The sequence below is a fragment of the Carassius gibelio genome, chromosome A25 (genome assembly GCF_023724105.1).
Source record: "Carassius gibelio isolate Cgi1373 ecotype wild population from Czech Republic chromosome A25, carGib1.2-hapl.c, whole genome shotgun sequence".
NCBI lineage: Eukaryota > Metazoa > Chordata > Actinopteri > Cypriniformes > Cyprinidae > Carassius > Carassius gibelio.
In genome coordinates this window covers 8,798,034-8,812,406 of record NC_068395.1, presented here as the reverse complement: position 1 = coordinate 8,812,406, position 14,373 = coordinate 8,798,034, and the positions used below count along the sequence as shown (strand labels likewise).

The 14,373-nt window shown below is 36.9% G+C and overlaps 1 protein-coding gene across 2 annotated transcripts in view; it reads right to left on the bottom strand.

Annotated features, from left to right (window-relative positions):
- The window catches only part of LOC127946702 (transcription initiation factor TFIID subunit 4), a 41,654-nt gene that overhangs the window by 22,256 nt on the left and 5,025 nt on the right, over positions 1-14,373 (bottom strand). For both annotated transcript variants that reach the window (XM_052543417.1, XM_052543418.1), the window contains exons 6-12: positions 13,969-14,154; positions 9,711-9,786; positions 9,468-9,573; positions 8,850-9,019; positions 6,742-6,872; positions 3,136-3,261; positions 914-970 (exon numbers count right to left, since the gene is read on the bottom strand). In XM_052543417.1, coding sequence (XP_052399377.1) covers positions 914-970; positions 3,136-3,261; positions 6,742-6,872; positions 8,850-9,019; positions 9,468-9,573; positions 9,711-9,786; positions 13,969-14,154 — 852 coding nt within the window. The remainder of the gene's footprint in view (positions 1-913; positions 971-3,135; positions 3,262-6,741; positions 6,873-8,849; positions 9,020-9,467; positions 9,574-9,710; positions 9,787-13,968; positions 14,155-14,373) is intronic.

The following is a 14,373-nucleotide window of genomic DNA, read 5'->3' as shown; positions in this document are numbered from 1 at the left end:
TCGGAATTTCAACCAAGGACTGAGTCCTTCGTTCAAAGAATATCCCATACACAGGAAAGGATGCATATGTGTATCCTTCGCGCTCTCAAATCACCCACAATCCTATGCAGACAGCTTTGCTATCTAACATTAGTTCAAAAATGCAAAAATGTCGAACATTAACGTAGTCGGAGCGTTAACGGTTTTTATTTACGTTACCAAACATTTGTTATAACTGTAGTAAATATAAGTAAAGTTTGACTATTAAATGCCAGTACAAATTACTACCATATTGTAAATTATACAAACACAAATGGTTAACTGAACCGGACCAGTCATTTAACAATTGTTTGCGTCAACGGCATTTCTTTTATAAATAACTAGTTAAGCTGTCCAAAGTAATTTAATGATACCATTAGCGTTATTCAAACAGACCTTTTCACTGACGTAATGATGCAATTACGTGCACTTGCTAGCCCGATCCATTTACGTGTTCTCCGTATGCTAAAGAGGAGTCTCACCTAGCCTCTGAAGGAAGTGACTTGGAAGGATCAGTCCTACCAAGGAAGTATGCTTGACATTGAGAAACGCCTAATATCTGCTTTTCCTTTCATGAAATGAAGTAATTTTGCTTTCAGTAGCATTAAACATGATGAAAAATCCACAGTGCTCAGACATGTCATGCCCCCCACAAGCCAAAGATTAACCCATATTAAACTCATGAAGGCAGCAAGGTGATGTGACATCTGAGCAAATTGATGACCCCCCCCCCCCCCCACCCCATGCGGTAATATAAACTTGTTAGGAAACGTATGAAACCATTTTTCTCAATGTCAGACTAAATGATGTCAAAGTCATGGCAATGACATAACCATGAAAAATGTATGTCAAGCACTTTTATTAGTACTATTAAATAGTCTTCCATAAAGCTCACCTCTTTAGCTTTCTGTTTAAGCCGAGCCTGTTCGGGATCCTCCTGCCTCGAGCGACTCTGCAAGCAAAGAGAAACATTAGAACTAAAATAGACCGGTTTAAATTAGATTCAAGATTCGGATGAACAAAATTAGTGCAGAAATATCCGCTCAGAAAACAATCAAAAAGTAACAAAAAAAGGAACAAAAATGAACATACTGCCATTAAAAAATATCAGCAGCATACAAATTTGAAACAACACTATTAGCAGTAAATAACAACAAAAAATACCATCTTTTAAAATGACATTTACATTAGGAAAGCATTAATGTTTGCAAACAGGGCCAGTTATTCTACCATGATGACAAACAAAATGTAGATGGGTCAAGTCTATTCCCAAACAGTTTTTATGTGAGACCAGCAACAGAAAACATAAGAACAATTATCTTCTGGCTGACATCTCAATTAGCAGACTGCATTAATTAGAATAGGGACGGCAGTGCACTGGGAGTCAGTTTGGAGCGGGACATCGTTGGCGTCATCATCAGCTTTTGTCGTTTAAGTAAACTAATTACCTCTGCTTTCATGTTGCCATGTCCTTTTCCTGTGGGGAATTGTCACACCCCACTGTATCTTAAGGAGTGAAACTTCAAGAGAGAGCAATGCATGCTGGGAAGTCGCTACTAGCCGTTTGTTGCTGCTTTGGAATCTATATGCAGTGCCACCATCACAAATTACATAGTTATGAACTGATTTGGGAGTAATATTATGCAATATGCAATTCCATTCCTTACAGGTCTATATAAATATAGGAGTTAATTTGTTTTGGTTAACTTAAATCCCAGTAACATGGCTTAATGTTCTGATTAAAATACTATCATCCCACAAAAATTTGTGTACATTAAGTATTGGCTGATATTACAGATTTAAAAAAAAGTTTTTAACTTGAGAAATAAATTTAATTTAACAGTATCAACCTATTTTGGATATTAAACCATTCATGTTTGGCCTCCCTAAAGTTAATTTATTAATTTCTAATAATCAAATTTCACTGTCAGTTGTAATCTTTGACTAAATCTTTGTATAAGGAATATACAAAGAATATATACTTATAGCATCCAAAACAATTGATACAATTTTTTTTGACAAAATAGATTTAATTTTAACCTGAAAATTATCGTTATCGGCAATACCATGAAAATAATTATCAGCTTATATAAACCAGAATTTTAATATTGAATAATACGCTCTTCCTGAACAGACCAAGAGAAATGGGATCTGATTTGTTAAAGTAGTGAAAAAAAAAACACCTTTCCAAAAGGAATACTCTGAGTTCAGTACAAACTGTACTGTTAGTATCTGTGATACTGCTGATACTGCTGATTCCCACAGAAAATAATTGAGACGTCCCCCAAAACATGTACATTTATTATCAGCTGGTGTATATATATATATATATATATATATGTGTGTGTGTGTGTGTTTTAATGTGTATTGGTCAATATCGGATATTTAATTATGCAAATGTTCTTCATGTTAACGTGGTTATCATTTTATCATCAAAAGCTCAACGTTAACCTTTAATGTTTTTTTTTCTTTTTAGCAAATCTCAAAATAAATATATGAATATATATATATATATATATATATATATATATATTATATATATATATATATATATATATATATATATATATATATATATATATATATATATATATATATATAAACAGGGAGAAGGTTTCTTCTAAACCTCATATCTAGCAGTTTGTTTTTTTTAAAGCTATGTAGTCTTGATAATTTTTTAAGCAGCATTCATTTGATTGTTGCCAAAAAGGTAGTGATGCCTAAAGGTTCATTACATATAACATGATTTTTCCCCAACAAACTGTGAGTGAGATAGTGTCACTTCCTTAGAAAGAAAGCAACTTCAAGGCAAATTTAAAACATCTTCTCTCGCTCCTAACAGAAGACTCATTCCCTTTCCCCTGATGTACTCCAGTCCAGGCAACAGTATAATCAAATCAACTTGAGACTGGATAAATCCCTCAGGCTTTGCCATTACTGCAATTTGCTGCAGCATGAAGGAGACCAAGTGCAATCTTATGTCTTAATAACACTGCCTTTTCTCTCCAAGGCTTAAAAGCACAACCGGTTTCTTTTAAACAGGGGCCAACACATGCAGGAAAAGCTAGCGTTAAACTGGCAAGGCACTGATGCCACTCCCGCATCTCTCAAACCTACTTTTGCGGCTTTCATGAGCAGCTCCCGTTCTTCATCATCTTTCCTCTGCTTCTCAATCTTCTCCAGCTGCTCAAAGAATTTCAGCTGGGTCCGCACATCTGATGCCTGCTCGTACAGCTCCTCATCCTGGGGAAACAAAAAACAGGACTTATCATCAACAAGTTCATCACCTTTACGTTGTTATAAGCATGAAATAACTTTTCCCCAGTTTGCCTAAAGTTTCACTCTTTTCTCTTTCACTCGTAAAAGAAAGTGAAGTTAGTAGGTCACCCAGAGCTAATGGGATAATTGTGCATTTCGCAGTGTTTCTTTGAGGCAACCCCCAACTCTTTTTCCTGCGATGGTTGTTCTAGCATTGCAGGTAAAAGAGCTGTGTGAGGCGCAGCGGAGGACCAAAGCTGAGCGACGCGCAGACACACACACACACACACAGGAACCCACGCATTTTTGTGCACTTCTGAGGCTATAACCTATTAGCAGCAGGAACGGCACTGCTCTTCTCATCTCTTCTCACGCACTTTCTTTTGCGCTGAGGCTTCGCCTCACTCGCAGGGCCAACTTTTCTCGTCTCCATTCAAGTTTGGCTTGTTTTTTCGCTGACGTCAACAGGCTGACTTCATACAGCTGTGCCAGTTACTCATTTTGAACAGTTTGTTCCAAAATCAGAATGGGACAAATCGCAACATGACACTGTATCCTCTCTACAACATTCTTTTTCTTCATAGCACAAAATGAAAGTCTAGATTTCCATTTTTGGGAACTTTTTCTTTCCCCTCAAGCTGAATAACTTTTGGTCTTCTATGATAACAAGGTTAACAAAACTAGGTTCAATTAAAATACAATAATTAAATAATAAATAAAAAAATTCACTTAGCAAAAACACAGGAAGGTTTGGTGATCTACATTATTACAACCTATTATGATCAATACCAATTTGGTTTCTGAATTATTTTTTGATTGACATCTCTTACGGTTTCCACACAAATATTAAGCAGCACAACCTTTTTGTATAGCCCCTTTCACACTGCGATTCCGGATACACAAGTAATGTGTCCCGGCAATTGTTCCCAGTTCGGTAGACTTTGCACTTTCACACTGCCAGTGATTATACGGAATATGTGTGAATATATGTATATATATTATGTACACACATACACACTATATGGTACTTAAAAAAATCCATAATTTAAGTCCATAATTCCAAAGAACACAGAACAAGATTATTTGAATTATGATCTTTTGTTGCTAAGGCTTAAAGGGTTAGTTCGCCCAAAAATGAAAATTATGTCATTAATAACTCACCCTTATGCTGTTCCAAACATGTAAGACCTACTTTTATCTTCAGAACACAGTTTAAGATATTTTAGATTTAGTCCGAGAGCTCTCAGTCCCTCCATTGAAGCTGTGTGTACGGTATACTGTCCATGTCCAGAAAGGTAAGAAAAACATCATCAAAGTAGTCCATGTGACATCATAGGGTCAGTTAGAATTTTTTGAAGCATCGAAAATACATTTTGGACCAAAAATAGCAAAAACAACGACTTTATTCAGCATTGTCTTCTCTTCCAGTTCAGTCACTGTACTGTTTGAGTACATGAATTACTCCGAGATATTGGTTTGTTTTAACTCCGAGGGAGTGTCAGCCACATTAAAAAAAGTTAACAGCTTAAGTCATTTGTGGATTAATGCATATTAGAGATGAGAACCGTTTAAAACGATTCAGTTCGATTTGGTGAACTGAATGATTCGTTCGCGAACCGGATATCCAGACTGCTTTGATTTGAACTCTCTCTCACACAGACATGGAAGAGAAGACAATGCTGAATAAAGTCGTCGTTTTTGCTATTTTTGGACCAAAATGTATTTTCGAAGCTTCAGAAAATTCTAACTGACCCTCTGATGTCACATGGACTACTTTGATGATGTTTTTCTTACCTTTCTGGACATGGACAGTATACCGTACACACAGCTTCAATGAAGGGACTGAGAGCTCTCGGACTAAATCTAAAATATCTTAAACTGTGTTCCGAAGATAAAAGTAGGTCTTACATGTTTGGAACAGCATAAGGGTGAGTTATTAAAGACATAATTTTCATTTTTGGGTGAACTAACCCTTTAGATATGTAGGTTTTAGTGATATAGTGTTGAAGTGGATCACTGATTATTTGACTGGAAGAACTCAATGTGTGTACACAGATAATTATGTTTCTGCTCCTTTAATAGTGAAGACAGGTGTTCCTCAAGGATCAATTTTGGGACCAATTTTATTTTCCATCTATATAAATGAACTTGGTAAAGGAGTTGAGCAAGCAAATGTACACTTTTATGCAGATAATGCTATCATCTGCACTTTGGCTCCATCTTTAAAGTGGCAATGGACTCTCTACAGAATGTTTTTAATTTATTTCAGACTTCTCTTGGTAACTTAAAATTAGTGTTAAATGCTAAAAAAAAACTAAATGCATGAATTTTACACAGTCCAGATTATCATTAAATTATTTTATGATTCAAACTTTAAATGGTACAAAGATAGAAAGGGTTGCATTTTACAAATATATTGGTACCTGGCTTGATCTCATATCGACAGTTTTTTAAAGAAATTGAGACCAACGTTAGGTATTTATTTTCATTTAAAAAATGTTTCTCCTTTGTTGCTCAAAAATGTTTAGTAGAAAGTGCTCTTCTTATCAGTATTGGACTATAGTGATACAATTTATATGCATGCACCTATGAATGTTTTTTGAAAACATTGGATGTACTTTATCATGCTGCTTTATGATTTGATACTGGTACAAGTGTCCGCACACATCACTGTTAATGTTAATTTTTTTATTTTAAAAGCTTTAGTGGGTAAATTACCACAGTATTTATCTAGTTTGTTGACATATTGCACAAATATTTATAACACCGGATCAACAGATAAACTCTTCCTTAAGATAATGATTTTTCATACAGAGATGGGTTGGTCTGCTTTTTCTTATTATGCTCCATATGTATGGAATGAGCTTCAAGGTGCATTACATATGGAATCTATACCATATCTCGCTATGTTAAAAAATATTTTAAAGTCTGTTTACATAGAGCAATCTACATTTTAATAACTGACTAGGATTTGTACTCTTTTTAGAAAATTGTGTTTTATGTTTATTTTATGTATGGTGATATGTATTTCTTTGTAACTTTGTCCTTTGCTGCCTATCTTGACCAGGACTCCCTGGTAGAAGAGATATTGTATCTCAACGGGACCATCCTGATTAAACAAGTAAATAAAATAAAAAAATGTTTAATCATGTAAAAATAATTGATCAGTTTGAAAATAATATTGACAGATTTTTGTATTGGAGATATAAAAGGAATTATAAGTAGTTAGTAAGATAAAATGAGTTCAGTTTAATGAGCTGTACAACAAAGGTCTTACCCTTACTAGTCTTACTTGGTGTAGTCTACTCTTGTGTATCATCCATGATCAAGACACAGGTTAGTGTTAACATTAATGGTTACATTTTCAGCGTGAAGGACATATAACAAGAAATTTTAAGCAGGAATAGTCAGTTTGTGGTTTTTCTTTGAAGTTCTGAAGCGAGTGGCTCAGGTATTGGTTCTTACTTTGCAGGCGTCAGCGCGGTGTTGCGCAACGGCCGAGACTTTCTCCAGCATGGAGCGCAGCCTGGACTGAGTGGCGTGAGAAATGAGAGTGACCGTCTCCATTGACATCTCTGTCACGCCGAACTTCTTGGCTGAAAAGATACAAAGTTTGGTGTTAAAGTCACTCTGGAAGGTAGAGAAAAAATTATTCTTTGAGCCTGGAGCACAAAACCAATTAAAAAGACAAGTGTTATTGTTTTGCTTCTCAAACCTGCCTCATGATATGACCTAATTTAACTGGTAAACACTTCACTGCCACACTTTGCATCTGTCACACCCACACACTCACTCACTCTTTTCCCATCACTCTCTCAACATCATATCCAGCAGGTGGCGCAACACTCCTCCTCCCCGTTCCCTCCTCCAGCCATTAAGCTGAAATCATCACACACACACACACACACACACACACACACACACACACACACACACACACAGAACTCCCCCGGAGGAAGATTTACATTTTTAACACACTCCACCCCACCGGCGACAGCATAACAACCACAGCCGGGCTCCATGTAATAGCACATATCCGCAGGCACTCATTGGTATGCACTGTGTGCTAAATCAAGTGCACGGGGGGAGAAAGAGTTTGCTTAAATACAATAATGGAGGACACTTTTTTGGGATGAGAGGATCCAAAAACCTGCTTCATGTCTATACAACAGTCTCCTGTACAACAGTCTCCTGTTTCTTCACGTGATGTATGTGAAGGTTAACTAATTATTAATGAGATGCTGGTGCATGTATAGCATTTAGGTGTCTGGTCTTGATTATAGAGCCTATTTTGTGTTGATATGCACCTTTTCCTATTTAGTCATGGAGCAAAGAAAACCTTTACGAAAACTTCTTGAGTCTAAAATCATATTAGAATCAGTAACAGTTTCGCCATCACAGAAATAAATTACCATACTTTTTTTTTTTTATATATATTAAAATTGAAAATAGTTCTCTGAAACTGTAATGATATTGTATAGAATTACATTATATTATACAGTATTATATAGTAACCAGTACTGTAAATATCTCACATTTACAATGTAGCATTCAAACTTGGCTTGCTAGTGGTGGTCACGCAAGTAAGTGCTCTGGAATACCCTAAGACCCACCTAGCGACTATCTAGAAGACCTCAGCGTCACCTTCAGTACCCTAGCATGTCTGTGACTTATGAGGGCAAGCATGCTCACATTTTCTGTGAAATATAGAAAATCCTATTTGTTTACATGTAGCATCTACGGGTATTCAGATTCGAAGGCATCGATTCCTTGAAATGTGCATTGTTTGTTTATGCAGGGACATTCAGACTGCATGGAAGTGACCTTGTCAGGGAAGAGGCCCGAGGCAACCTCACATTTCACCACACAGCAAACTAACAGAGAGCCATCAGAAGACGGCCTGTAAAGTATTCACACACAGCCTGAGGAGGGCTCAAGCTCAGACACAGGACATTCATTAGCCTGACTTAGCAAGTGAGTGACCAGTGGAAGTGCACTAGAAAAGAGCCCTAGTCTTAGGCAGAGATCAAAGAGAGGGGACTTTGATATTTTGTCCATGTATAAATATATAGTTATTAACAACAAAAGTAATACTAACATTAACTGATTTATTATTAATTATTATTAACAACTAATAGTGACTGATTTCTCCAGGTTGTAGGCTACTGCTTGGCTAGATGATTTAGAAATCATGTAGTACAATGTATTAGTGTCCAGATCCTTAAATATGGCCAAACATCTCATCTATACAGCTGTCTCTCTGTGTGGGGTTTAAATCAAGCAGCTGAATCATAAAGCTTAGAAAAGAGTGACACATCTTTCCGGTCTCATTGGGCCGGCTTTCATCAGCTTTTTGTTTAAATCCATTCATAATCCCACACCCATTTAAAGATCCGCCCTCAAACAACGTCAGTCAACACTGATACAGTAATTAGACAGAATATTAACTGCCCACACAGTGGCGGTACAGCTTAAACCTCTTTATGACTGTAAACCTGCCAGGAGAAACTGATCCTGACAAGCACATTGCCAGAATGCCGATGAGAGTATTGCAGCGGCGGGTTATTGCGTACCAGTCTCCAGGAGCCGTTTGTGTAGCAGGCTGGCAGGAAGGAAGGCCTCGTCCTTACAGGAATGGATCTGGGTGCCCACCAGCTCTGAACCTGTGGCCAAGATACGGGCGTTCTCCTCATTCAGGTTCACACCAGCCATGGACGCCACGTCATTGATGTCATCATCATCCCTGCATACACCAATGGAGGAGATACAAGAATAGATTTACAATGCATGGAACAGCCTATATTATGATATTATGATATATATATATACACATACACACACACACACACACACACACATATACATTATACACAGACACTTAAACACTCAAATTAAATGAAATTAACTTAATTTATAAGATATATTTAGACAAGGTTATGTTTTGTATATGCAAATAAAATAAGTTTTTTATAATAATAATAATTATTATTTTAATTTATACAGTACTATAAATTAATGTATGTTTTACATTTATTTTATTTTTTATTAACACAAATATTGTTTTCTATTGAGAAGCTGCCTGTGTTTATTAATTTAAGAAAAGCTCTCAAATTCTGTAATGCCCCAATGCCATGAAACAACTAACAATTCTAGAGAAACGCTGCCTCCTACTGGACTTTTAGAAACCCTACCTGAAAGTCCCACCCCCGGGGTCATTCAGCTTCTGTTTCTGATTGGCCATGGCTTGAACAGCCACACTCATGGGGCTCCTCACTTGCAAGGGTGTCCCAAAAGCACCTGCAATAAAACTTGAAATTGTACTGGGGAACGTCCATTGGAGTCTTGCATGAGAAAAGGAACACTTAAGCTTCAATAACTTTCCTTTAGTGGGTTTAAAATGGACTCTAAGCTCATTAAGTCTCTCAATAACTTACCTTGAGCACGGACTGTCTGTGTAATCACCATCGGCATCCGTGTCGGAGTAGCCTGAACCCCAGGCCTCTTAACAGCCTGAGGAGAACAAAACCACAGAGGATTCGAAAATTCTGAGTTATTTTTATCTACTGAAGTTTGAATCCGAGATGCTAATGTATCTTACCAAGCCTAAGATCATAAAATTAATCTAATAACATGAGCTTTAGAAAACTAACTTAATGGCCAAATAAACAGATGCATTAAAATAGTCCTAATATATAAATAACTTATATGTGAACCTTTTTTAAACCTGAATGCATAAAATTTATACCGTATGAGCGGGGTATAGCAATTTCTATAGTACCATAAAATTACTGTAAAAAAAGCTTAATTTACAGTTCAGATACATGTTTTCACAAAAAAAAAGTTTTATAAAATTATAAACTTTACATTTAAGCCTTTAAAGTCAAAGGATTAATATATTAATTTAAACAATTATCATCAATAAATTATATCAATTAAATAACAAATTAGGGGTGTGCGATATTGATTAAAAAAAAAAAAGACCTCCAAAATATTCTGGGATTTTATCAATAATGATAATTAGATTATATTTTGCTGCGTGTGTTATTGTGCTGATATCATAAGGACTACCGTGGACAGCGGACTGATATTCTGAATTCTTCATATTCTGTCTGGTCAGTTAACAGCAGTAATAGAAATGTATAATTTCTATCAAGTTTTATGGGCATTTTAACCTTTAAGTCATTTTTTTTCTAAAACTGTGCACCATCTCTTAAGTCAGATTCTTCCATTTGGGTTGTTACCAAGCAAATAAAATCAGCATCAACAGCATTTATCTTTGCAATGCAGAGAAAACACAGAAACTGCTGTTAGGAGTGTCATTTACATGCATTTACACACTGTTTAATCCAGTTCAGAGGGACATAAAATACCTTAACCTGCAGTTATAAAAGCATGGATAATGTGTTGGTATTTTAAACAAAATATTGAAAACTAATGTTTGAAATAATAAAAAAAAATGAAAAGATACCTTAAATGTGAAATTAAATCCGCCAGTAGGCGGCAGTAAATCACTGTTAATCAGAGAGTCACTCGATTGAACCGAATCATTTAAAAGGTTGATTCGGGAACAAAACAGCCTCCTGTTGCTCAGAGACGCTGTGCTGTGTTTTTTCTTTTCTTTTTTTTTTTTTTTTTTTTGAAGAAAGCGCAAAAACAGTAAATATGGTGTCTAAAACATAATCCCTTAATATGAACTACTTGTTTATTTAACTTGTATAAATTCAATATCACATTTGTAATCATGCTTGCTTTTGGAGAAAAAAAAAACAGCGACACTCTTCATGTGACGTTAACTATATGAAATTATATAAATATAAAGTTTCTGCCCCATATTAAATTGTAATAATTCTAAATGCATTTTAATAGTCTGATTAATGCATGCAGTGAAAGAACACACTCTAAATGCCTGAACGCACACACTAGTCTAACCCTTATACAGTCAATGGTCTAACCTAGTAAATCACACACCCCTATGTTTAGATTTTTAGAATGCACTGTCTTTATATCGTTTCACCAGTTCACATTTCAAGCTCTGCATGTTTGAAGGGTAAAAACATTGATCAATTTTAGCATTATTCTGAACTCTGAACAAAACAGTTGTATTGAAAATGCTCATTCATTCTCTGCCAGCAGGTGGAGCGTATGGTAGAAATATAACTTTCCCCCGTTAGAGCAGAACACAAAGCAGCGCAGCACCAAACTTTGAATGTGAAGCGCTCGTGTTTATTCAACGAAATCATAACCTTAGCCTTTTGTTTGATTGTCACATTCAGCCTTATCGCAATTCTGGTCTTTCCGTCTCCAATTTTAAGACCTCTTAATCATAATTAAGTCTTTCTTGTACAATTTAAGACTTTTTAAGGCCTTAAATTTTATACAACTACATTGGCTTTTTAAGACCCCACAGAAACTGTGTGTGTGTGTGTGTATATATATATATATATATATATATATATATATATATATATACACACACACACACACACACACACACACACACACACACACACACACACACACACACACACACACACACACACACACACACACACATATATATATATATATATTAGGGGGTGTAACGGTACGCAAAAATCATGGTTCGGTACGTACCTCGGTTTTAAAGTCACGGTTCGTTTCATTTTCGGTACAGTAAGGGTAAGAAATGCAAACATTAAACTGCAGGTTATTTATTACTATACACTTTTTGTTTTAAATACTTTTTAATAAAATATATATAAAATAAAAAAAGAATAGGAAATAAAATACTGCTGCAAAGGTTCTCCACTAAATAAAATACTCTGTCATAAACCAATATCATAATAAAATATAATGAAAAATATATATAAATAACTATGATTACAGTGCAGCATTTCCAATCCCAGCTTGTAGGCCTGCTCATATTTAAAAAATATATATAACTTTTCCAAAGTGTAAAGTGCAGCATGAACATTTTCAGTTTTTAGACCTGCTCACATTTCGTTATAGTATTGGCCCGATCGGACATTAAGAGAATTTTGTCGGTTTAAATGCCGACGGGAGCTGCATTTGAATTTCATTCGTTTTTTTCCTAGTTGTAGTGATGTTCACACTCGCATGATGCCTTTTGAAAACCTTAGGCCGGTCACACACTGGCATATTGCTCCTGTCAAACATAGTCTATTTTGCCGTCAATACTGTTGACAGTGTCCTTTATCAGTAGGCTTTATATTTATGCTCAACATGAAGTATAGATATTGTTGTTGTGAAGTCAAGATCCTGGTCTGTCTGTGGTCTCCCTATACGTCACCTACAGTAGCAGCAATGCGCCAGCGCCGCCGCGTCAGGCACCATTCTGGTGTGTAAAGACACAGAAAACGCGAAGCAGGCGTCACGCAACTGACACGCAGCAGAAACGTCACGCTCACGCCACGCAGCCAGTGTGTCACCGGCCTTAGAATCAGCTGCAGGGCGGGATTTGCGCTGAACGCGGAGACTTCCGCCACTTAATATGTTCGTTTGGAAAAACGAAAATGTACCCATGTTCCGCGCACAAAATATTGCATTCGGTCATTCGGTATACACGTGCACCGTACCAAAAGCCCTGTACCGAAACAGTCCGGCACGAATACATGTACCGTTACACGCCTAATATATTTATTTTTAAGGGCTGCACGATGTGTTGTTTAAGCATCGATATCGTGATGTACGAATCCACGATAGTCACATCACAGGATGTGCGATATAGGCTGTCGTAGTTGATCCATTATTCATTAACTGTATGGGCCAGCTGCTCCCCGGCCCTTGACGAATGCGATTCGCGGATTAATTGCACAGCTGAACCATCATAGAGTGAAAGTTTATCATTGACAGGACTGAAAAACACATGCAAGTTCAACAGGAGCGAGAGAGAGAGCGCGCGAGAGAGACTGAGAGAAAGAGCGCGCGCGAGAGATACACAAAGAGAGAGAGAGCGCGCGCGCGAGACAGACAGAGAGACAGAGCGTGCGCGAGAAAGACAGAGGCCGGTGATACACTGGCTGCGTGGCGTGAGCTTTGCGTGTCTGAAGCGTCCCAGAAGCGTGGTGGCTGCCTTGCGTTTTCTGTGTCTTTACCTATGGTCTTTACACAACAGAACCGTGCCTAGGACGCGGCGCTGGGCTGGCGCGCTGCTGTTAGAGAGAGAGCGCGCACGAGAGAGACAGAGAGAGTACATTAGAAGTACCATCAATGTTTATAGAAATGTATATGGATTTATTTTGCATGTAATTTTTTTGTAATTTTTCTTCTTTTTTTCTTATGAATATATGTATTTTTGTTTTGTTTCTATTCTGATATGTACAATGCTTGTATGTCATGCCAATAAAGCAATATGAATTGAATTGAGAGAGAGAGAAAGACCGAGAGACAGAGAGAGAGCGAGCCGTTTTCAAACAACACGAGCTCTGTCTTGCTCTCTCTCCCTCGCGCATATTAATCAATTGACACGATGGTGTCGATGTTTAAATCATTTAAAATGAGAATGTAAGTGTGCTCAACCCATTTGTTTGTAAGAAAAAATATCGCAATATATAATCGCAGAAAAATAAAATATCGCAATGTCATTTTTTCCCAATATCGTGCAGCCCTAATATATATACACACACACACACACACATTGGATGTTCAATATATTGCCCAAGCCTACAATAGACCCTAGGAAAGCATGAGTACCATGGTTGTAGTGGAAGCCAGGGCAGCAGCTGGTCTGATGGCAGATACAGTGGTGGGCTGTGTGCTCGGCGCTGGAGCTTTAATTGTGTTCACCGACAGTGGGGTGGATGTAGTAGCAGTCTGAGACAGCTGAGTTAAAGATTGCTGGGAATTCAGAAGAGTCAGACGCAGAGCAGGCAGGCTTTTCTGTACAAAGAGAAGGGGAGACAAATTTCAAGTTTATGTAAACAAAATCTAAATTTAGCATCTTAAAAGCATAGCCCACCCAAACATTTAAATTCTGTCATCATTTGGTCACCTTCATGTCGTTCAGAACCTGTATTATTTTATCTCTTCTGCTGAACACAAAAGTAAACATCTGAAGAATGTTGATAAAACGGTTTCAGTCTCCATTGATTTTCATTG